We start from the raw sequence: 25755 nt of genomic DNA, 5'->3' as shown, positions 1-25755 counted from the left end.
TGCCTTAATGTGCCACTCGGACCCGTATCCGTGCAATCATCTAAGACAAGAGTCCTTTAGTCACTCCTCGTCTATCTGATGCGTGTCGACGTGTGGTGTCAACCACAGAACAACCGTGCAAAGGAAGCTGGTATGGACTAACCTCAAACAACCGACCTGGTCACGCCACCATGGCCAAGAAAAAGGATGAACGCCTTCAGAACAATTTCATTCACAACCTATATCAAGATTGATTGAAGTACATCGGATCACGGACAATTGTCAGCATGAATGGAATAAACACCGCCGCGAAGCTAGCGGTCGAAGAGGAAACTCCAAATGAACCTAAAGTGACGAAGTCGAGTGTGCGGCAAAAGTTAATGCAAATCAGATCGAACATTACCGTCGAACCTATAATCGCGTGTTATATTATGTCAAATGTGTTCTCCGGACTAGCTGTACAGAATTTAAATTTAGAGAAGGCGTGCCGAGTAAATTTAGGTTATAGTGATGAAGTGTGTTCAGCGCTGAACAGGAGACAGACCGAGAACTATACGCTGGAAGAGGCGGAAGTGCAGAAACTGACGGCGTCAGTGCAGGCTTGGAAGAACATCGTCCAGACAGCGTTCCCTTGCATACTAGTGCTGTTCGTAGGCTCGTGGAGTGACAAAACAGGGAAGCGGAAGGCGTGCATCCTACTCCCGATAGTGGGGGAAGTCCTGTGCTGCACGAGTTTCATTCTGAATACGTATTTCTTCTACGAGCTGCCTCTGGAGATCACGGCACTCTCTGACCTGTTCCCGTCCCTCACTGGAGGATGGATCACTGTGTGCGTCGGTGTTTTCAGTTACATCGGCGATGTGACGACAAAAGAGATGAGGACATTCAGAGTGGGGGTGGCCAACCTGTGCATGTCGCTCGGAATACCTTTAGGCATGTCCCTGAGCGGTATTCTTCTGCAGAAGATAGGTTACTACGGTATATTCTTCATATCAAACTGCTTATATTTCACCAGTTTGATTTACGGATATATCAGGCTAAAGGATCCTGTAATATCGGATGAAAGACAAAAGGTAAGTGTCACTTTAAAGTTTAATTTACAGAGATTTGTTAGGTTTTAAACAATCCTGCATTGCTCTTTTATAATGCTACCCGCTCAAAAGCCTTTGAAGATGCTTTTTACCTTTGCTTTTAAATGCTCTCCTTGGGAAGAAATTGCGTGTATTCAGTGTTTACAAAAGGTTAGTAAATCAGGTCGGAAATAAAGCGAATCTCAGAGATGCTTTATTCTTCTAGGCTATTGACCTTTTTGTAAGAAAGAATGTAGAATAAATTTGTAAGTCCTTTTTATTATGGCGGCCCATTTTTACACCAAATTATTTTTTTTATTAGGTAGGTGACATTTTTATGAATATATTTTCAAGATTGAAATTTCATTTTATGTGTAATTTAACATAAAATTAAGAAATTAAGATGGAAGCATACTTTCGCACGAACCCGTGCAGCACGTGAGTGTATAAATTTATTTCGTGAGTAATAGGTGGGACCCCTTTCTTTCCCATAAACTTTTTGGTCAGAATTTCGTTAGTCATAAGTTGTTATTCATATATTTTGTGGTCATAAACATCACTAGTCATAATTTTTGTTACGAATAATGCTTAATGGTACTAACATTAACAACCCATAATATTGGATGCCATAACCTTAAAAGTCATAAAGTTGATGAGTATAAAATTGAAAGGCATAACAATAATTAACAATATTACTAGGCATATTTTTTGAAGCCCTACTGATTGTTCTGCATACAGTTTTAAGGCATAAACCTCATAAGTCATAATCTTTGTTACGAATAACGTTTAATAGTTCTAACGTTAACAACCCATATTATAGAATACTATAATCTTAGAATCAAGAAAGTTGATGAATATAACATTTAAAACGGATCCCTTTGTTAGCCAGATTATCATTAGTCATAATTCTGAAACGGTTTCATTAGGGTCACCTATAGATAGGTTAGGTTAGGTTTGTTTTATGGCAATCCTGAAAAGTTACGCGTTTTTGAGAAAAACCAAATTATGACTAACGAAAATGTGGACAATCGATACATTATACCTTATGACTTTATTGGTAGTCCGCATTTACCGATGGACGCGAGCGTCCATTAGAACGGAAATAGGACCCCTGCCCCCCTTCTACTCGTTGACGAAGCCGAATACTACAAAAGTCAGCATGCAAAGGAAGAAATGGCGGGAAAATCAGTGAGCTCATTGAGTATTTTAATCCTCATTTCTCAGCTAGGTTCGCTAGTTACCTTGTGTCATTCAGAGCAAAAATAGGAGCCCCGCATAGCGAGGCTCCGTCGAATCGCTGGCGGGGCCTAATACTTTTAAAAGCAACATGAAAAAATAAAACACATAACATGTAAAAGACGAAATGGCGGGAAAATCAGTGAGCCCAACGAGAAAATTTTCATTTCTCGGGTAGGTTCGTTAGTTACCTTGTGTCATTCAGAGCAGAAATAGGAGCCCCGCATAGCGGGATCCATTGAATCGCTGGCGGGGCCTAATATTCTTAAAAGCGACATGAAAAAATTAAACACATAACATGTAAAAGACGAAATGGCGGGAAAATCAGTGAGCCCAACGAGAAAATTTTCATTTCTCGGGTAGGTTCGTTAGTTACCTTGTGTTCCTTATAATGAAAAATAATATAGATCCCATTGAATGTTATGATTAAAGTTAATGTGGACAGTAATCATTATTACTTGCGAAAATATACTTTACGACAATTATGACAAACATGTTTATTACTTTCAACATTATGTCCATAATACTAAATGCAATTTGATTATTATGCCAAACAATGTTAACAACTAACAATAATGATGACTTGCAACAATCTGACCTCCAATTTCTGACATTCAACTTTATGACTAATGATAATATGACTATTAAAAATTATGACTAACAACGTTATGGATTGTAAAAATCGGACTAAAAAAATTATGGGAACCAATAGAGACCCGTAATAGGTACATACATACACATGCCGGCTTGTAGCGCTTTAGAAACATGTCTGGATAGATATAGGTACAGTCAACCAATCTGAATCCTAGGCCACTGTAGAACCCTTTCACAGTAAAAGTCATCTATAGCAATTAAATCACGGTGTCAATACGACTGGGTTCTAGAGTGGCCTAGGATTCTAATTGTTTGACTGTACATTAGGTAAAGGCGTATTGTTCCAATAGCACAAAATACATATTAGTACAAGTACCAATAGATAACATCCTAAGTAATTTCTCGAGGTAAGAATACAATTATACACATACCCAGTGGAACAGTTTCACCTAGAGACTATACAATTTAATTTATTAAATAGTATAAGTATTATAATATAGAACTCCATTGGCGTCCGTTACATATACAGAAACGTACAGTTAAATAGAATTAATAGGACACCTTGGCAATCAATTAGTAGATCAATAGATAAACCAAGAACATTTCATGAGATCTTGTGGTTATTCACTTCGGCAAATTGCTAAATACACTTGTATGATTTGGGACTGAAGCGTTGTATGATTTGAGAGTATAGGTTTAGAGTTTGACCCGGGGAAATTCTTTTTATATCCCGATGTTGGCCTCCACAGGTCGCTATTAACAACCGATTCTCGTGAAATTTTGTGATAAGTATTTTATTTTGATTTTCCTTTTTTTCACAAAATGTGTAAATTGGCATTTACACATCAGCGCCGGTAGCATCCTGAGTTTACTACATCGGTCCGTTTGTGATAATGGCTCACCGAAGTGTTTTTTCACTACATTTTCTGAGATTATCGCGAGACCCCACAGAGCTCCTAGTTTATTTTCTCTATGTTTCTTCATTTCAGTTCACGTACCTAACCTAATAAGTAGATTTATTTCGGTCACTATACGATAAAGCGTACGTTAAGCGGGCGCGACCATCAGTCCTACGGCTAAGTGGTAAATTGCGCTTACAAAGGGGAACTGACACTTTCGCGCACACTACGTGGAAGTGGTAATTATGGATTTTTCCACATCAAAGCGGTTTCCAATTCATCATTCGAAATTTCATCCGTTGAGCTGTAAAGCCAGATATAAATAATACGTAATTCCCTCACTTTGTTTTCTTAATCGGCACAAAGGCTGCCGAGTTACCTGTGTTTTGATTCACAGATGTCTAACACGTTTAAAAACATATGCGTTCAGCGATCGTGATGTATGAATAAATTACGCAAATGTTCGTGAATCGGTATATCAAACTGACAAATCTATAACCTTTTATTGAGGTTACAAATGTTACATACCAATACAAATACGAATGACTATGTATCTACTATTTATCTAAGTTTATTCTGTAGCTATAGGTATTCACCATTTTTAACCCCCGACGCAAAAACGAAGGGGTGTTATAAGTTTGACGTGTCTGTCTGTGTGTTTGTCTGTCTGTCTGTCTGTGTGTCAGTCTGTGGCATCGTAGCTCCCGAACGGATGAACCGATTTAGATTTAGTTTTTTTTGTCTGAAAGCTGAGTTAGTCGGGAGTGTTAGGTTATTAGCAATTCCACTCACAAATTAAACAATGAAAGTGCGTAAAACATCCTCTAACGTACGACCTACGCGTTTAAACTACAACGTCCGAGTCCGGCGCATTGTGTCGCCGACATAAATTGCGGATCATTGTCGGATTGTCCGCCGTACGCGTTCTGCCACTTTGCGACTTCGCAGACGTGTGTTAAAATAGATAGTGCATGACATGTCATATCAAATGCGCAGACACACACAAACACGTGCTTAGAAAGGTAGAAAACGCATTCGAAATATAAAAGCAAATGATATGTTAATATACATAGCTTAAGCCATCTATATACTTAATATAGATAGCTTTCTTACTTTGGCAATGTTATGCGTAGATAAGAAATAACTCAGTCTACAATGAAATGTTGAAATTAAAATGGGCCAAACTTAGTGACATTTTCACACCTACACACCTACTCATTAACTGATGTAAAAATGTTTTTCTACTCCCGAACTGTTATTCGTCATTTACAGGGTCGTGCATAGGTCTTTAAAACCCTACATAAAAGTCTATTCCCCAAAGCCAGCCCCCCGCCGGTTTCCCGCGCATGCGCGCAGTAACGAAAAAATTGAAAACGCATTGTTAGGCTCTGTAACCATGGCAACGCATTGTTATAGCGTTACTGCGCGCGTGCGCGGGAAGCCAGCGGTCGATGGCTTTGGGCAGCTGGCTCGAACGCTGGCAGTGCAAACCTTTGCGTAAAAATACAGGTAATAATGTGAATTTCACGAAAATTCGGCTTCGCCTCAAATTGTTACCCATGCAACTCGTCTTTTTTGATCTCCTTTAATCGCCGGTTGCATAAAATACTAAAGTTTTCATAATTGTTTAACATCATGCAGAAACTACGCGCTACTATGAACTGTACTTATTTATCTTCATTTTGTGTGCAAAGTATCTCTGCCTCCCAGTTTTACATAATAGAAGCGTAATTAATAATGCAGAGCTATTACAAAACGGTACATAGTTTTGACGCGTCAGCTATTGATGATGCTGACTGTGCTGTGTCATCGTTAAGAGGGCTTTCATGTAAAAAATAGTGAAATCGCAACCGAGCGCTTAATCATACGGCGTGTGGTATCATATTAAAGAGCTTTCCGAGTAGTTTACAAATACAATATATAACATATTATAGGACTTTTTCTACTTGGTCTTACAAAATATGAGAAAATGTCCAGAAGTGGCAATAATTGTGACGGGGAAGGCTCGTTTTCAAAAAATTGCCAAAAATATATAATAGAAATTTATAGTCACTAAGGCATAAGAGCAATTTTAGTAAACGTTGCAGATTAATTGTGTACGAAAATAACTCCGATGTGATGTAGATTTTTAAAGAAATTGTCACATAATTTTAGGTAATTTCTGAAAAAAATTGAATTCGTCTCAGCCTTCTTTACTCTTTTTAAAAACCTTATAATAAATATGTAGTCTGAGAAGTTTGTAGTACAGGATATATTATACGTATTATAAATTTACCAGTTTCAATATTCCAAATTGTCCAAATTTTATAAATAAGATCGACTAATCCAGCACTATACGCGGGTTTTCCTAAACGTGCATCAGAGATAAATTCATAATTAATTTAATGAGTTAGTTTTCTAAAATCCAGTCTGATAAGTATCAAGATAATAAGATGCTCTAATTGAAACTTGAATTAAATATATCTATTAGATAACGGAAAGTGTAGTATTTCACCGACTAAAACTATCAATTTTACATTATTTTGACGTTTTTCTCGAAAGCACCCTTAAATGAATGAACAATTCAAATATAATTGAAATACGTCCGACGAAAATAATCGAAGCAAAATACACCTGCAAGTTGCAGTATTTGTTTTTTTTTGCGATAGGAGGCAAACGAACAGATAGGTCGCCTGATGGTAAGCGATCTCTGCCACCCATGGACACCCGAAACACCAGAAGGGTTGGAGGTGCATTGCTGGCCTTTAAGATGGATGTGTAATATTTTCTTGAAGGTTTTCGATTTTAGGTTCGAAGAGGTTTGGGTTAGTATCACGCTCACGCTTACGCTCAGCAGAGAGAAATAGTTATTTGTTATACAAGGGGGCAAAGTTGTATTTTAACGCCGAGTGTGGAATTGAAAAACGAGCAAGTGAAAGGAATCTATAGTTGAACCACGAGCGAAGCGAGTGGTTCACGAATAGAATCCTGAACTTGCGAGTTTTTAAACACATACATACATACATACATATAATCACGCCTGTATCCCATGAAGGGGTAGGCAGAGCACATGAAACTACTCAAGTTTCAGTGCCACTCTTGGCAAATAAGGGGTCGATAGAAAACGAAAGCGTGACATTGCAGTGACAGGTTGCCAGCCTCTCGCCTACGCCACACTTTAACCCATATCCCACAGTCGACGACACCCACGGGATGAAAGGGGGTGGTGAAATTCTTAACCCGTCACCACACGGGCTTTTTTTAAACACACTAGAAGTAAAATACATTTGCACCCGAGTGTAACACAAAACTTTTCCCCTTAACAAATTTTACTTTATTCAAGGTCAAATTACTTTACCCACTAGTGGATAAAATGCGTTTTTACCCGCTTGTATTAAAGGACAAAACACGTGTTTCCGAGCTAGTGAGGGGAAAAATAACTAAAATGAGTGTTAAAGCTGGCAGCCACGAATACGTGGCTGCCAGCTTTAACACTCATTTTAGTAACAGCTAATTAATAAGATTAATAATCTTATTAATTAGCTGTTTCATACGATATTGTATTTGATTTTTTATTTGAGTTTTCGCAACTTCGGATGTTATCTAACGCCGATTCTGACATTTCTCATTTTAATAAAGACTTATGATAATAAAGTCGCAACTGTTTGGTCAATAATAAATAGGTTACAAAAGTCGCATAAATATCAGATCAGATTCAGACAATAGCATACCTTGACGTATACCGAGTACGTATCCCTTAAATAAAACCTACACTGAGAGAAAAAACAACCAGTTTTTATGTTCGTTCAACAAGTTTTTTGGTTAAAATAGCGCCTAAGTGCTCTGTGGTTCAAACAACAAGTTAGATTTTGTTAAGTGTAATTATAGTACATTCTACAAGTTACTTGTCTGTCAACAATATATTTGAATCACAAGTCGATTTTATAAAAACAACATGACACATATTGTTTCAAACATATGTTTGGCTGATTCAATCAAATATCTTTTAACAAGTTTAATCTTGGTGTTCGTACAAATTCGACTTGTATCATCAATATTGTGATTTATTCCGTTTACTAAAATACTTTTGTTTCAAACGGATAAACCAGTAACAAGTCGAACTTGTTAAATTCACATGAATGCAAATTTCTCTCAGTGTATACTTGTTCAGATTTATATTTATGAACAGTATGATCTATGTACTAGTATATATCTGTGTAAAGAACCGCATACGAGGTAGGGTTTAGACGAACGAACCTAGAATTTCTATAAACATTAATTTTCTTTGCCTGAAAAGATTATACATATTGTAGCAAGCAATAAAACACTGTAACATGATTTTGCTTTATAGCAAGACGTAATAAATAAAACTTATTGTGTAGACCTACTAAAAAGGACTGCAACTCAACTGCAAATCATCTCCAATCCTGAACACATATGTACATTATAATACAAGTGCGGAAAGTAGGAAGTTCGAAACTAGTGGCGATAAATTAAATAGACATAAAGCAAGCTTCTAGCGATGCAATATTTGTCCGCAAACTAAAATCCATCCTACTTGAAATGGCTTGCTATACTTTGGATGAGTTCCTTGATACCTACGGGTCATTGACTGGATCGTGTACCTATTAATGTAATATGTGTGTCTGCATTACTTAGAATACCCAATGTGAAATGTGATTTTTTTTTTTCTAAATAATCATTGTATGTAAATAATTGACGTGTAAATGTGAATATTTTACCAATAAACATCTATATCTATATCTATACACGAATTACGTATTTCCACTTCGTACGTGTATTGTACGACGTTTTTCAATACCTACATAGAGCCTTTTGAAGTTTCAACATGACAAGAAATGTACTACTTTACGCACTAGTGCGTATAAAAAGCACCATTAAGTATATGGTGAAAATAATAGTTATTTGTTATACAAGGGGGCAAAGTTGTATTTTAACGCCGAGTGTGGAATTGAAAAATGAGCAAGTGAAAGGATTCTGTAGTTACCACGAGCGAAGCGAGTGGTTCGAGAATAGAATCCTGAACTTGCGAGTTTTTAAACACACGAGAAGTAAAATACATTTGCACCCGAGTGTAACACAAAACTTTTCCCCTCACTATAGCGAGGAAACTACAACACAAAAAATGCGTTTATCACTGCTTCAAGTAGTTCCACAGGTGGTAAATCATCTTTATTACTAGATTCACCTACTTTTATCAATTTTAAAGCAGTTAATTTGACTTTATTCAAGGTAAAATTACTTTACCCACTAGTGGATAAAATGCGTTTTTACGCGCTGGTTTTAAAGGACAAAACACGTGTTCCGAGCTAGTGAGGGAAAATAAATTAACTTATATGTTTTTTCTATCAATATGTTATATTTTAATGCATAGCATTTGAGAATTTAATCTCACAAAACATCATTTCATCTGATAACCAAACTCAAAATCATTAAGAGTAAGCTGTCATAAATCTTATTTATAGTAGTAATATGTACAGTCAACCAATTGGAACCCTAGGCCACTGTAGAACTATGTCATAGTGACGTTATAAATCAGATTGTAAGAAATCTCTTTCTGCTTTCCATTTTGACATGGTTGTAAAGTGACCTAGGGTTCCAATTGGTTGACTGTACATCTTTATATACCTACCTGTTTGTTGAGAATACCTACTATGTACAAGTTGTAGAAACATTTCTAAGTAGCACATATACCACAGAAATTAAATACACTATGTTTTTTTTTTCATTTATTTATCATACAATATACATGAATTAATTAGTGTGAGAGGACCTTAATAATACCATTAGGTAATGGTTGTCACACAGTTAGTTGTTCAGTAATAAATTTTTTTTGTTAAGGCTGCTTTCAAAAAAAACGTCAAAGTAATGTAAAATTGATAGTTTTAGTCGGTAAAATACTACACTTTCCGTTATCCAATAGATTTATTTAATTCAAGTTCCAGTTAGAGCATCTTATTATCTTGATTTTTATAAGACTGGATTTTTGAAAACTAACTCACTAAATTAATTATGAATTTTTCTCTAATGCACGTTTAGAAAAACGCACGTATAGAGCTGAATCAGTCGATCTTATTTGTAAAATTTGGACAATTTTGAATATTAAAACGGGTAAATTTATAATTCGTATATCCTGTACCACAATCATTTCAGACTAGATTTTTATTTTAAGTTTTTGAAAAAGAGTAAACTAGCCTAAGGCGAATTCAATTTTTTCAGAAATTACCTAAAATTAAGTGACAATTTCTTTGAAAATCTACATCACATCGAAGCAAGTTTTGTACTAAATTAATCTGCAACGTTTACTTAAATTGCTGTTATGCCTTAGTGATTATACATTGCTATTATTGATTTTTGCCAATTTTTTGAAAACGAGCCTTCACCGGTACAATTATTACCACTTTTGGACATTTTCTCATATTTTGTTAGACCAAGTAGAAAAAGTCCTATAATGTGATATATATTTATAAACTACTCGCAAAGCCCTTTAATTTGATACCACACACGGTATGATCGAGCGCTCGGTTGCGATTTCACTATTTTTAACACGAAAGCCCTCTTAAGTAACATTGTGTACTCGATAACCGAGAGTTAAGATGCTAGTTTCTTAGGCCCACTTGCACCAACCACTTAACTCAAAAAAAAAAGGTTAGTGGGCTGTCATCTGTCAAATTTCATATAAAATGGTGGGTTAGTCCTCGATTTAACCTTCCATTTTCGTTGGTGCAAGTGGCCCTTAAAGAAATTAATTGTATTAATTAGACCTAAAGAACCTTCCCTTAAAATAAACGGAATTCACATTGCTTCTTTTTCCAGGAGACGCCAGTCGGCTGCCGAGGCTGGGTGTGTTCGTTCTTCGACGCGCGTCACGTGCGAGAGACGCTGACGGTGGCGTTCAAGAGCGGGTCAAGACGGCGGCGGCTAAGGGTATCGCTGCTTATCGTCGTCGTGTGCGTCATATTTGGGCCACTACACGGTGAGTTTAATCGACATTATGTTACGCGAACTTTTCACGGACCCGGGGGTACGTAGCCGAATGGCACAAACGCTCACGAAACGAAACGCTCGTAGATATCTATCTCTATCGCTCGTGCATATTGGCGCGACAGAGCCAGACTACCTTTCGCGGCGTTTCGTTTCGCGTCGCAGAAATGCCATTCGGCTACGGCACCTGTGCTGTGGTAATAAACTGTACGTGCGGGAATTGCTCACTGTAGCGTTGAGGAGCGGGTGTCGCCGCGGCGTTGTTTACGGGTCTCTCTGCTCAATTGCTCATTGTGGTGCGTCATATTTGGGCCACTACACAATGTTACGTGTGGTAGTAAACTCTAACATAATGCATAAAGTTCAATACAGTTTGTACCCTTTTATCGCTAAGAGGTGAGAGCCCTTATTAAGAGCGCTATGACAAAAAAAGGCGATATATTGTAAAATGTACAATATTTATCGGCAAAATTGTATACTTTACTCATACTAAAAGACAGTAAAAGTACTTGTTTCAGTTAGAAAATCTAATTAACTGTCGGTTCATTAAAAAACATATGGAAGAAAAAGCTTTTTCAATTAGTAATGATTTTTTTTCTGATGCTCGTTTAGGAAAAACCGCGCGAAGCACAGATTTCGGAGCTCTTATTATGTACAATTTGATAAGCTCACTCTTATAAATGCGGTAAATTTAAATTCCTAATATCTTGTATTTTATTAAACAATATTTATCATTTAATCCTTTGAAATTGAGAAATTGAAAGTAAAACGAACTCAATTTTGTCTTGAAAATACATCGAAACAAGTGATTATTTCTCCGAAAATCGACATGTTATCGAAGTTATTTTAGTATATAAATAATCTGCACAATGTGCTTAAATTGCTGTTATCCATTTGTCGTTATAATATTTTATCATGATTTTTTGCCAATTTTTTGAAAACTAGCCTTCCTGTCGCTATTTTACCGGCGACGGACGCCTGCGATTTCAGTGCCGCGCCGGAGCTCGAGGAGGTGAGACGTATGTTGCTTCGCTCTCCGAGTTTTCATCGCAAACGTCGAGAATATTTATCGTTGTGTGGGTCGGACGCCTTGTTTATACACGGGCTATCCTCGCATTGTGTGTGTGTAAACAGCGACCAACGAATTTGATCCTAGATCCGTAAATATTTGCTTTTGTAATATTTTGTTATGTTTGAATGTTAAAGTATTACAACGTTATGATGATAAATATGCGAAAATTACAATACGGTCAAGATGATAAGACACATCAAGATGGTACTCGGGATCTGATGATGGAGCCAGAAGGTGGTCACCAGTACCAGTGAACCATGTAAGTAAACGACTTCGTGTTTAGGCTCGTTGGGTTCGTCTCAACAAGACCTTTGACAAGAGGTGGTACTCAGGGTCTGATGATGGAGCCAGATGGTGGTCACCAGTACCAATGAACCATATGACTAAACCACTTCGTATTTAGGCTCAATGGGATCGTCTCATAAAGACCTTTGACAAGAGGTGGTACTCGGGATCTGATGATGGAGCCAGAAGGTGGTCACCAGTACCATCAGTGAACCATGTAAGTAAACGACTTCGTGTTTAGGCTCGTTGGGTTCGTCTCAACAAGACCTTTGACAAGAGGTGGTACTCAGGGTCTGATGATGGAGCCAGATGGTGGTCACCAGTACCAATGAACCATATGACTAAACCACTTCGTATTTAGGCTCAATGGGATCGTCTCAATAAGACCTTTGACAAGAGGTGGTACTCGGGATCTGATGATGGAGCCAGAAGGTGGTCACCAGTACCAGTGAACCATGTAAGTAAACGACTTCGTGTTTAGGCTCGTTGGGTTTTTCTCAACAAGACCTTTGACAAGAGGTGGTACTCAGGGTCTGATGATGGAGACAGATGGTTGTCACCAGTACCAATGAACCATATGACTAAACCACTTTGTGTAGCCTTATTGGGTTCATCTCAATAAGACCTTTAACAAGAGGTGGTACTCAGGGTCTGATGATGGGACCAGATGGTGGTCACCAGTACCAATGAACCATGGAACTAAACCACTTCGTATGTAGGCTCATTGAAATCGTCTCAACAAGACCGTCGATAAGAGGTGGTACTCAGGGTCTGATGATGGAGACAGATGGTGGTTATCAGTACCAATGAACCATATGACTAAACCACATCGTCTTTAGGCTCATTGGGATCGTCTCAATAAGACCTTTGACAAGAGGTGGTACTCAGGGTCTGATGATGGAGCCAGATGGTGGTCACCAGTACCAGTGATCCATGTAACTAAACCATTTAGTAATCAGGCTCATTAGGTTCTTACTTCTTCTTAATAAGACCTTTGACAAGAGGTGGTACTGAGGGTCTGATGTTGGAGCCAGATGGTGGTCACCGGTACCAATAAACCCATGTAATTGAACCACTTCGTTTTTTTATGTTATTCAAATATGCGAGTTGATTTTTGGTGACCACAATCTCTCTCCATCAACAGACCTTGAGTAACACCTTGAAGTAATTAGAATTATATTTGACTTATTTTATCATCATATTAATATATACTTTACTCTAATACTTATCATATAACAAAAGCAAACATTTGGGATGGGATCTACTTAAATATGATCACAGTTTATAATGTTACTTTAAATTTTTAAATAAATTTTAACGTAATTAATATTATTTTGCGCTATATTCTAGTCTTTTCGTACAAAATAATGTTTATTAGAAATCAAAAGTTTATATCGAGATCGTAGATTGTGGTTGTTATCAAAATTCCATAGGAAGGATCAAGATTGTTTTGTCCATTATTGTAGTGCGAGCGAGTGATAAGACGTGCTAGAAAGGGTCGGCATATTGGGCTCGCGCGGCGGGTAAAATACCTAATTTCGCCCGACGCCGAAATGTTATAACGCTCTTAAATAAGAAATCGAGCTTCTGGCGTCTAGAATGCTTAGGTACAAATGGTATATGATATACCTTTTAACGTTTCCACGTTGATCGGTTTATTTTTGCTAGATTATGTCAGAGATATTGGCGTGAACATGACTTCTTGGGTTTGACACATATAATTATCTCTTGCCAAGAGGACGTAATTTCTTTGCTTTCTCATGTTCCTTCTTTCGACAGGTGAAATGAACGTGTTGTACCTGTTCATGCGGTACCGGTTCAACTGGGACGAGGTGCAGTTCAGTATGTTCTGCACTTACAGTATCATCACCAACTTAGTAGGTAAGTTGGGAGATTTACTAAAAAGTTGATTATCTAACTACTTACTTGACGCTTGTGGTTGTCTATGTAGTAAGCGTTGTGTAAACTGGCATTGTATCGAGCAGCAGATATTCTATGATAGAATTGACTAGTCGCTAACGCTCAAAAGATGCTTTTAATGTTATATTATATTTTTCTTCTAAGCAAAATTTAAAGACAGAGATCTACTTGGTCAAGTAGATCTCTGTGTTTTCAACATTGGACATCAGGGAATTGGTTATATTTAAGTTAGTTAAGCATCACGTTTTTAAGAGCTGGGTTGTCTCTCGCTCAAAAGATGCTTTTAATTTTGATAGGTATATTATATTTTTCTTCTAAGCAACATCTAAAGACAGAGATCTACTTGGTCAAGTAGATCTCTGTCTTTTCAAAATTGGACATCAGGGAATTGGTTATATTTAAGTTAGTTAAGCATCACGTTTTTAAGAGCTGGGTTGTATCTGGTGTGTATATTTTGTACACATTCTGTACCTTCTCTTTTAGCACCTGTAATAGATGACGATGAATGAATGATGATGAAGGATGATGACGTTAATGATCGGTCACAAACCACAGGGCCACATAGACAAGATTGCTTTTCAGTTTTAACTTTGGTGACGTGGCGCTGAGCATTTAGTATTGGCTAGCGGCGGCGTTAAAAAGGTTAAAACAATGTGCCAATTTACTTTCGTGACTTTGTTCGTAAAATTCTTATACCTAGATATTTTTCTAGCACGAATGAAGTGACACTTAGTGACTTCCTTCCGATATTCAGTTCATCGATAACTTCAATTGTAATGTTACCTTTTACTGTATGAGACTTTTGGGATTTACGTATTTTGTGTTTATGCTTCAGGCACGCTATTCTCCATCAGCATCTTCAGCGACTTCCTAAAGCTGGACGACACGGTAGTCGGCATCATCTCCTGCGCCAGCAAGATCCTGGCTTCCTTCATCTTCGCCTTCGCCACCACCACCACGGAGATATATCTGGGTAAGTCGAAACATCTATTATTTGCATTCAGTATTGTGCGTATTTTTCAAGTATTCCGTTCTTAATAACCATCTTCAGCGGCTTGGTAAAGCTACACTTCCCAAACTTATAAACTATAATTTTATTAAAATTTTAATATATTGTATTTCATAAAGTTTGTTGTTATCAAACATCGAAATGCGTGACTTATATATTCCAAGTTGAACATAAAATAATTTTGCTTACTCGTATTAGCTTCCCACACTTGTTACAATATTTAAGTACCTAAGGGCCCATTTAGACGGCACGAGAACTCGCATACGAGTTTTATTACATTGCGGTATCTGATGGCTGTGTAAAATTGTATGTAACCTCAACAATAGCCCGCAATGTAGGTAACTTAAATCGCATTCGAGTTCGCACGCCGTCTAAATGGCCTATAAGTCTAGAGAAGTTTACCGTGGTATCATATTGTTAGGCACTAAAATGTACAGCTACGAGTAATCGAAAGATGGTATGGTCAAATTAAAACACGAAATCACAGTTTCCAAACATGACAGACGTGATGAATTATTCAGGCTAAATTTCAAACATGTCTTGTTATTACTAAAATTCCTTTGAGATTAAACTGCGTGTAGTTTCGAAATATCACCCGAATATAATCTATTGTCTAGACAGTCCTGTTATTCAGAATATCATTACATTTATACCTCGTTGAAATGTAAACTCTACTCAATATAAAGTTCTGGTGGTAAGGTTTAATTTACGTAATTTGTTTTATCCGAATCGGCTTAATACATGATTGGATTTTTTTAAAGCAGGGAAGGATTTAGAAATTTCTCATTTATTTGATTTAAGAGCTTATAATTACGCAACTATGGGAACAAATCAAATTATTTTAACAAATATTCTGATTTGTGTTTATTATGTAGTCACACTACTATATATAAATTAAAAATCGAAATAAGATGTCATATATTAAAGAAAAAATGACGAGCACCACCAGTGGTGAAGGCCGGATTCGAACCGGCGTCTTTTAGCAATCCCACCACCACTCTTCACCACTGGTGGTGCTCGTCATTTTTTCTTTAATATATGACATCTTATTTCGATTTTTAGCTTATAATTAAATAAATAAATAAATAAATAAATATTATAGGACATTCTTACACAGATTGACTGAGCCCCACGGTAAGCTCATGAAGGCTTGTGTTGTGGGTACTCAGACAACGATATATATAATATATAAATACTTATATACATAGAAAACATCCATGACTCAGGAACAAATATCTGTGCTCATCACACAAATAAATGCCCTTACCGGGATTCGAACCCGGGACCACGGCGTAGCAGGCAGGGTCACTACCGACTGCGCCAGACCGGTCGTCAATTATTTGATTTAAATTTCACAAATTGACGCAAAATGACGCGAAATCGTAGACGCAACCCTAATTTTATCGCCAAAAAAATGCATATTTTCTGTTAATAAAACACTCAAAAAATTGTACGCCAATTGTAGTTTCCACTACATCAATGGCATAAAATTAACGGACATTTTAGGACATCTTTCTATAAATTACTATGGAGAACGCGAACGATTACGTGAAATGAGCCCAACTAGGTATTGAAATAATTATTTTTTTTAAGAATCAGGTTTGTGTTATCAGATAATAAAGATATACATACATTAGTTGATTTACTATTTAACAAAATCAGTTACAATATTTTACTCGTTTTAGAAAACGCCACACCAATTTATATAAGTCTGTTCACATCTTTAACAATCATTAACATCATAGAGGAATAAGTAGAGTTACAACTCCATACATCAATAAATGCGAGTTATTTGTATAGGCATAGTTATAGTGACATCTAGCGACAATCACGCGTCAACTAGCGTAAATTATCAGTACTGCTACTTGTCAATAGATGTCGCGACGAACGAAGAGTCTAATGCTCACCAATTTTTAGCTAATATTACAATAGTATTAATCAATGTTCTTTTTTCAATTTCTTCTGCTTGTAATATGAGTTGTAAACTGTTCTAATATTACATTTTTGGCAGACGAGACACTGTTGACACCTAGTATCGAGTAGAGGTACTGATAATTCAGGCTATTTGACGCGTGATTGTCGCTAGATGTCACTATAGCTAGGATGTACGTATAGGAAGTTTCAACTCTTCCCTTACTTATATTCCTTTATGATTAACATCGAACATTGACACGAGAAAGCGCTGAAGTGTTTACAATCGGCTTTGTCCAACAATACACGTGATACGCATTCCATTGTCGAGTTGAACAATATGGGATTATCCGCTTAATACTTATATACTTGTGATGTTCACTCGTGCAAATAAAGCATGCGCACACGATTATAGAATTAAAACGAGTGTGTAAAGTGGAGTTTAACCTTTTTCGCGCCAGAAATGTAAATATTGGCACCGCAGGTTAAACACACAGGCCAATGATCCAATCAATGATTGATGATGACGATAAATGAATGATGATGATGATGAAGGATGATGACGTGAATCGGTCACAAACCACAGGGCACATAGACAAAATTGCATATGGATAAAGTTCAATTTTAGTTTTGACTTTGGTCACATCTCGGTCACTGGCGATCAAATATATGAAAGAGGCGCGTTCCTAGCACACATTCTAAGCTCGTGTAGGTGAACGCGTACCATGCTTGTGTGAGTGAGATATGACAGGTCGACTGTTCGCGTTTTTGACATGCGGTAACTGTGAGGTAACCGAGAGGGGGTGGGCGGCACTTTCAGCGGGGAGCGGTAGTGGCCATACTGTACGATAGTACTCTTTATTATACTGTGCTTTGGTGACGGGCGCCTGAGCATTTAGTATTGGCTACGGCGGCGTTGAAAAGGTTAAAATAACTAGCAAATAATGTGCCAATTTACCTTCGTGACTTTGTTCGCATAATTATTATACCTATACATATATATTTTTTTTTCTAGCACGAACGAAGTGACACTTAGGGCCGGTTGCATCAAACCCTCTGTCACCGTTAAAGCGTTCGTTAAATTTTATTGTATGGGAAGTTCCATAGACGTCTGCTGCGTGACGATGATGTGTCTGTCAAATGTGGTTGATGCAACTGGCCCTTATTGACTTCCTTCCGATATTTAGTTCATCGATAACTTACATTATAATATGTCATTCATTATTATAATTATGTTATTAAATATTGCCGTGGTACTGGATCTTGAGTAGTTTCATGTGCTCTGCCTACCCCGTTTAGGGAATATAGGCTTAAATTTAGGTGTATATAACATTATTTTTTTATACAAATGTCACATGTTTGAAAATAAATGGACAATTAAAATTAAATTAAAAATCATTCATTGCCATAATTCACATGCAATACAATAATAATAAAACAAACCATATTTTAATAGTTTACATAAGTTCTTACATTATTATTCAAGATTTTAGAGGTTATTATTAGGGATAATTATTAACCTTATCTAAGGCTATTATTTTATCGATAAAAGGATTGTCGAAGTTTTTATTTTGTCATGCACTTACAACTTGACGTTCGTGCCAGAAAAATATCTAGTTATAATCAGTATAATAATTATTAACATCATATTTTTGCTGTATCAACTCCTCTGGTGTATCGAATGTCAGGCGATCTGTCTGCTTATTTTCGATTATTTGTAGACTGTAGATTTGTAGATCTTTCATCGATTTATTTTGTGTTACAGCTCCACTGGTGGAAATCTTCAATGGAACGTCCTTCATCGCCATGCGGTCTATTGCCTCTAAACTAGTTACCAGCGAAGAATTAGGTAAAGTATGCTTAATTAGTCATTCTTCTGTGCTTTCAATAATGTAACAATAGTGTTATGGACCTTGAGGAGCTTAAGCCAACAGATAAGTGACCTTTTGACACTGATGACATGTGAGGGGTACCTAAGTACCTACACCAAACGAATGCTGCCCTTGCCCTGGTCATTATGGGATTCGCTCGGAGGCAACGCCCGCCAGGGTGTAAGGACTACATTGGACTACACTGTAGAACTATGGCATAGTGACGTTATAAATCAAATTGTAAGAAATCTCTTACTTCTTGTCATTTTGACATGGTTGTATAGTGGCCTAGGGTTTCAATTGGTTGACTGTATCTACAATAAATTGGGTGGTTTTTAAGTGAAAGCAATAAATACGAGGGACGTTCAAAAAGTAATGAGAATGGATATGTTCCTGTACCTTGATTTAATTTTTCTTAACTTGTCCATGTAGCAGTACTCATTAAAGTGAAATTGCATAATTCAAATTTTTACTACTTTCATTTGTTTTTCTTTGATATGTAAATAATTGACACAAGGTGGGGGATGAACATTTTCAGTAAAATAAGAGCATGTTTTCATGAATATTTGACATGTCGTGAGTTCATTTCTGACATAAATATCAAAAATAATCATACTTTAAATTAAAGCTGGGTTTATCCTTTGTTAGTAACAGCAATAAAAAAAGTTCGTATAGATACATTTTCAAACGGTATGGTATCCAAAAAAAATCTAGGTGCTGTTTTGGGTCATGTTCACGATTTTTACAGATTATCACGAAAATTGAGAATATAGATTAGAAACAAAATTATGGTAGTATTAAAGAAGAACATACAATAATTTTAATATTTAAAAAATGATTAGTTACAATAAGAACATTTTAAACAAACAAATAATAATGTTTTTGGCCTTCAAAATGACAGTCGACAGGGCCGAACCCCCAAATTGCCGAGGGTGCTGCTCAAGTTAGTGCATTTAAAGCTACAAGTGACATACCTAATATTGAAGGTAATATAAGGATCATTAATATTTTATACCCGACCTTTAAATAAAATTGTAATATAATCGCTACTCTGAAATATAATGAAATGAAGTGCTTACTGACATGGTATTTAGACTATCGTTAAGATTTTAATTTTTAAAGGGGGCAAAAAAATAATAATTGACAAAATTAATTATGTAAATAAATCACAAAAGAGTTACTTTTAATTATAAAAATATAGGGATACTTACATTCTTATGTTTTAATACTCATTATCATTACTTATTGAACGCCCCTCGTACTAATAATCTATCTTGCTGAAAGTTAGAAGGGCGTTAGTTAGTTACCCAAATTTCTAATCTAACGATACATTTCTTTAAGAAATTACTAACCTAAGTTTCTCAATCTTTCCAGGTAAAGTAAATTCCCTCTTCGGCCTAGCAGAAGCCATGATGCCCCTAGTGTACGGGCCTCTGTACTCCCGGGTATACATGGCTACGCTAAGTTTTCTGCCGGGGGCGGTCTTTCTTCTCGGAGCGGCTATGACGGTTCCTGCTGTGGCTATATTTGGGCAAGTTTTTGTAATTTATACCAATAGCATACAGTACTGGACAAAATTCTTCATACACCGACATAAAAAAATAAACTTTCTATCATAATTTCTCTACCCTTAAACTTAACATCACAGTTGTGTTGAAAACTTTTGGCTAATTTCATGGCGTACAACATACAGACAACAATATATCAATGATTGTACAATTATTGTTTAACATTGGTATAAATATAAATATTGTACTTTTGGCTCTGGACAAATTTGATCATACAGTAATTAAAATACGAATGAAATGCAATGTATTAGTGTGTATGGCTTTCCTCTGCTTTAGATATGGCTGCTTGTCTCGGAGGAACATTTTCAGGTACAAACTGAAGGTATTTATCTAACCCAAGCTTTTTCCTGTGTGCCTACTAAAGTAGGCAAAGTGGGTATAATTCAGAATAACATTTGATATTTTCTTTGTTTTTCCAAAAACTTCCTTAAATTTTGGCTAGGATTGATAACATGAGACTATGTCAGCCATTGAAGCTACTTAATCCTATGAATCACAACGAACGCATGAAATAGACATACTAGTATTTTCTTTCAGTCATCTTCTCGTATATATTCAGACGGGCGATGGCTGAAAGATAATACCAGTATGTACCTATATCTCATGCGTTTGTTATGATTAATAGGAATGAATAGCTTGAATGGCTAACATAGTCTCATGTAATCAATCCAAGCCAAAATTTAAGGAAGTTTTTGGAAAAATAAAAAAAATATCAAATGTCATTCTGAATTATACCCACTTTGCCTACTTCAGTAGACACACAGGAAAAAGCTTGGGTTAGATAAATACTTTCAGTTTCTAACATTAGTTATTTGTTATACAAGGGGGCAAAGTTGTATTTTAACACCGAGTGTGGAATTGAAAAACGAGCAAGTGAAAGGATTCTATAGTTGAACCACGAGCGAAGCGAGTGGTTCGAGAATAGAATCCCGAACTTGCGAGTTTTTTTAACACACGAGAAGTAAAATACATTTGCACCCGAGTGTAACACAATTTTTTTCCCCTCACTACAGCGAGGAAACTACAACGCAAAAAATGCGTTTATGACTGCTTCCAGTAATTCCACAGGTGGTAAATCATCTTTATTACTATTAGATTCACCTACTTTTATCAATTTTAAAGCAGTTAATTTGACTTTATTCAAGGTCAAATTACTTTACCCACTAGTGGATAAAATGCGTTTTTACCCGCTGGTATTAAAGGACAAAACACGTGTTTCCGAGCTAGTGAGGGGAAAAAAATATTCCTCCGAGACAATCAGCGATATCTAAAGCAGATGACAGCCATACACACTACTACATTGCATTTCATTCGTATTTTAATTACTGTATGCTCAAATTCGTCCAGAGCCAAAAGTAGTGATATTTATATTTATACTCATGTAAAAAAATAATTGTACGATCATTGATATGTTATTGTCTGTATGTTGTACGCCATGAAATTAGTTAAAAGTTTTCCAATACAACTGTGATGTTAAGTTTAAGGGTAAAGAAATTATGATAGAAAGTTTATTTTATATGTCGGTGTATGAAGAATTTTGTCCAGTACTGTACCTCGGACACTGGCGATCAAATATATAAAAGAGGCGCGCTCCTAGCACACAGTCTAAGCTCGTGCAGGTGAACGCGTACTATGCTTGTATGAGTGAAATATGACAGGTCGACTGTTCGCGCTTTTGACAGGCGGTAACTGTGAGGTAACCGAGAGGGGGTTGGCGGCACTTTCAGCGGGGAGCGGGAGTGGCTATACTGTACGATAGTACCCTTTATTATACTGTGCCAATAGCATTGGATTAACTGACAGCCCCAGGTGCAGAGCGTGTATGGAAGAAGAGACTACTAAACACTAGTGTATGGGCCTCTGTACTCCCTTTCCTGGTATACAAGGCTATGCTCAGCTTTCTGCCGGGGGCGGTGTTTCTATTCAGAGCGGCTATGACGGTCCCAGCACGGGAAGCATGGTCGCGCGATAGACGATAAAATATCAGGCCGTCCCTACCGCACTTACAAATAGTGCGATAGGGACGGCCTGATATTTTATCGTCTATCGCGCGACCATGCTTCCCGTGCTGATGTGGCTATATTTTAGCAAGTTGTTTAAATATATCTATCTATAACCTATATGTGTATCACTAGTCAACCGCTAACACTCTTACTTTCAGACCTCTCCTGTAATGTAGTATTAAGTAGTTATTTAGTAGTAGTATACTCTGTCAAACAAGTTTGTCAGTAAATAAGAACAAAGAAAACAATAGGTATCCTTTTCTCTAGCACCCTAAAGAAAAGTATGCATATAGTTTTATTTGTTCTTATTTACTGACAGACTTGTTTGACAGAGTTTAGTAAACACTTTATTGCACAGAACAAATTATATGAAGTACATAATTATGCAATTATAATGGTTATGTACAAAGGCGAGCTTATCCCTTTAAGGGATTTCTTCCAGCTAACCTTAGAACAACTGAGAGAGGAAAATAGGAAATGGTAGACAAAGACAGATAAAGTGCATCGTTATATATACAAAGTACCTATCAACATATCTTTACGCATAATAATATACATCCCTACAGCACTGTAGCTCCATGGAAATCTAACACTATATGAGTCCTTGTTTAACAAATAACTATTATCTAAAGTAGTTACCTTGTTTGAACAGTCTTATCTTATGCTATGTGTGCAGCCAGCGTAACCGAATGGTAATCGTCGGCACGAAACGCCGCAGAAATGTAGTCTGGCTCTGTCGCGCCAATACGCAAGAGCGATAGAGATAGTTATAGTCTACGAGCGTTTCGTGACCGTTTGTACATTCGGCTACGAACACAGATGTATTAACAGACAGTATACGTTAATAATTCATGAAAATTCGACATAGACTCATAAGCTCATTAGCCAAACCATTAATATGGGCGCTCAAAGACACGCAGACACTTCGCGCAATTACTTTAGCCCGCACTGTGGGGTTACCAGAAAATACTGAATACGTTCAGTTTAGGTCGAGAGGTGGTCGAGAGAAAGGGACACAGTTATATCAGTTACATAGCTCCGTCCCTCTCTCTCAATCTAAACTGAACGGTTATAGCACTTCGTGGTAACCCCCCAGCTCTGAACTCTAATTAGTAGGGTAATTTCAGTGCGTTTCGTTTCACTAGAGATTTAATAGGAAAATAGTTATTTTCACCTCACGAACTGCTAGAAGCATTCTCTTGATTCTTCAAAAACGGATGACAAAGTTGCATTTTATTCACAAGAGTGTAAAAAAATGATACGAGCTTTGGCTTGATGCCTTAAACTAGCTGGTAGAAGTCACCTTTAAAAGTATGTACTTAAATCATATTATGTTTATTATATTGATGTTTTCCAGTTAGGATAGTATAAAGCTATCCATACTAATATTATAAATGGGAAAGTGTGTGTGTCTGATTGTTTGTCCGTAGTTCACGGCAAAACGGAGCGACGAATTGTCGTGATTTTTTAAGTGGAGATAGTTGAAAGGAATGAGAGTGACATGGGCTATTTTTGTCTCTTTCTAACGCGAGCGAAGCCGCGGGCGAAAGCTAGTTAACCATAAAAACTAAACGGTCCGGCACAGATTATTTTATTGTTATTCAGATTCTTAAATTTCGTTACGATTGATTAAGTTTTGAAGGAGGAAACAGTCGAGAGCGAAACCTCAATTTTAAAGATTTTTTCGCAATATCTTTTAACTGAGTTGTTCTGAATGGACAGTTTTTTTAAATAAATCTAGTTTTTAACACTAGTAAGTATATTTAACTAAAATTCCCAAATTGAAAGAGGAAACCTTTCCATTTTAGCATTTTCGCTCTTGTAGCGTCTTAAGCGACTATGTGGTTTGTGTTGCTTGATAACGTGACATAACTATACCTATTGCTTTATGTGACTACATAAACCGCACTTGGCACGTGTGACGAATATTATGACGAATGACGAGATAAATATAGTACGAACATACATACATAATATGTAATCCCAATAGGAATGTCGCAGACCTTAATGAATCATCTTTAAACGTCATCGAAAATCCCAAATAATAGTACATTGTGCAACAACGGAGGTAAGGGGGACATTAAAGACGCGTGTTATTATTCACGACTGCCGCAGGCAGGAGCGAATAATGGACAAGTCTTTAATGTCCTTACCTCCTAAGTTACAGACAGTGTTTTTCATCACATTGGATAGAAAAATACAGAGGAAACAGTCATAAGGCAAAACCTTCAACCGGCGGCGATGGGACCAGTAGTGTATCTTGATCTACATCAGATTATTCATATTAAATCCATTGTTTTTGATAACACTTTTTGAACGAAAACAAACACGAAAATACTGCATATAAATTAAATGCAATGTTCAGAAAATCATATAATTGAACTAAAATTTTACTTATTTTTCATTCATTTATAATATTTTGATCTGTTGTACTCTCCGTTGCTTGGCAACGGTGGGTGCCAAGCGTACACACGCGGTCAAGCGCGAGTAGAGAGCATATTGTCAGATTGTAAATTATAACAATTTATCTGAGCTAAATTTACGAAATAAATGCAAAACACACTGAAATAATTGTAAAATATAAATAAAATGCATTTTTCATACCGTTGGTTCGAATCCCGGTAAGGGCATTTATTTGTGTGATGACTTGATGAGCACAGATATTATACACAGATATTTGTTCCTGAGTTATGGGTGTTTTCTTTGTATACATGCAGTATTTGTATTTTATATATATCGTTATCTGAGTACCTGCAACACAAGCTCTCTTGAGCTAACCTTGGGACTGTCAATCTGTGTAAGAATGTCCCATTATATTTATTTATTTATTGTTTAAATAAATATAAGTACAAAGTACAATACGCGTAGGCAATGAGTTTACAGGCAATCACGACATATAATCTACTTCCAAAAATAAACATTTAACGATTTTTTTGTTGCAGTTGGATGTATTTCGAGCAGAAAGAAGACAATCGTCTCGCGGCCGCAGAAAATGCCACCAAAGAAGTCTAGCTCCTAGACTACACTTTGTTAAATCGGTACAATAAAGGCCTGATTTAGACGGCATGTGAGCTCGCATGCGATTTTAGTTACATTGCGGGCTGTTGAGGCTACATACAATTTTGCAATGACATGAAATACCGCAAAGTTATAAAACTCGTATGGGAGTTCTCGTACCGTCTAAATGAGCCCTTAAAAACTGTAAATTGCTGCTTTGAAATAAAGCAGCATTTTCACATGTTGCTTGACATCATAGTATTACAAATCTAAAGACAGGTAGCATCAATTTGTCCGTACTTTTATTATTATTAAAATTTTGTGCGTCCATAAGATCAGTGTCTGTTTATATTTAAG

The 25755-nt window shown here is 36.7% G+C and overlaps 1 protein-coding gene across 1 annotated transcript; it reads left to right on the top strand.

Moving 5' to 3' along the window:
* On the top strand, positions 1-25755 carry LOC125226400 (proton-coupled folate transporter-like). The gene is made up of 7 exons (XM_048130377.1): positions 1-1052; positions 10595-10754; positions 13899-14000; positions 14875-15012; positions 18725-18808; positions 20205-20361; positions 25344-25755. Exons 1-7 carry the CDS (start codon positions 267-269, stop codon positions 25411-25413), a joined length of 1497 nt encoding a protein of 498 aa, XP_047986334.1. The 5' UTR covers positions 1-266; the 3' UTR covers positions 25414-25755.

This window comes from Leguminivora glycinivorella, chromosome 5 (genome assembly GCF_023078275.1).
Source record: "Leguminivora glycinivorella isolate SPB_JAAS2020 chromosome 5, LegGlyc_1.1, whole genome shotgun sequence".
Lineage (NCBI taxonomy): Eukaryota > Metazoa > Arthropoda > Insecta > Lepidoptera > Tortricidae > Leguminivora > Leguminivora glycinivorella.
The sequence above is the reverse complement of the archived record's forward strand: the minus strand, read 5'-3'. Positions and strand labels throughout refer to the sequence as shown.

Bases quoted from the DNA above. Each gene is read 5' to 3' on its own strand.
- LOC125226400 (XM_048130377.1), top strand. From the start codon at position 267: ATGAATGGAATAAACACCGCCGCGAAGCTAGCGGTCGAAGAGGAAACT. The intron at 14,001-14,874 runs GTAAGTTGGGAG...TTTATGCTTCAG, and splicing joins TATCATCACCAACTTAGTAG to GCACGCTATTCTCCATCAGC. The intron at 18,809-20,204 runs GTAAAGTATGCT...CAATCTTTCCAG, and splicing joins AGTTACCAGCGAAGAATTAG to GTAAAGTAAATTCCCTCTTC.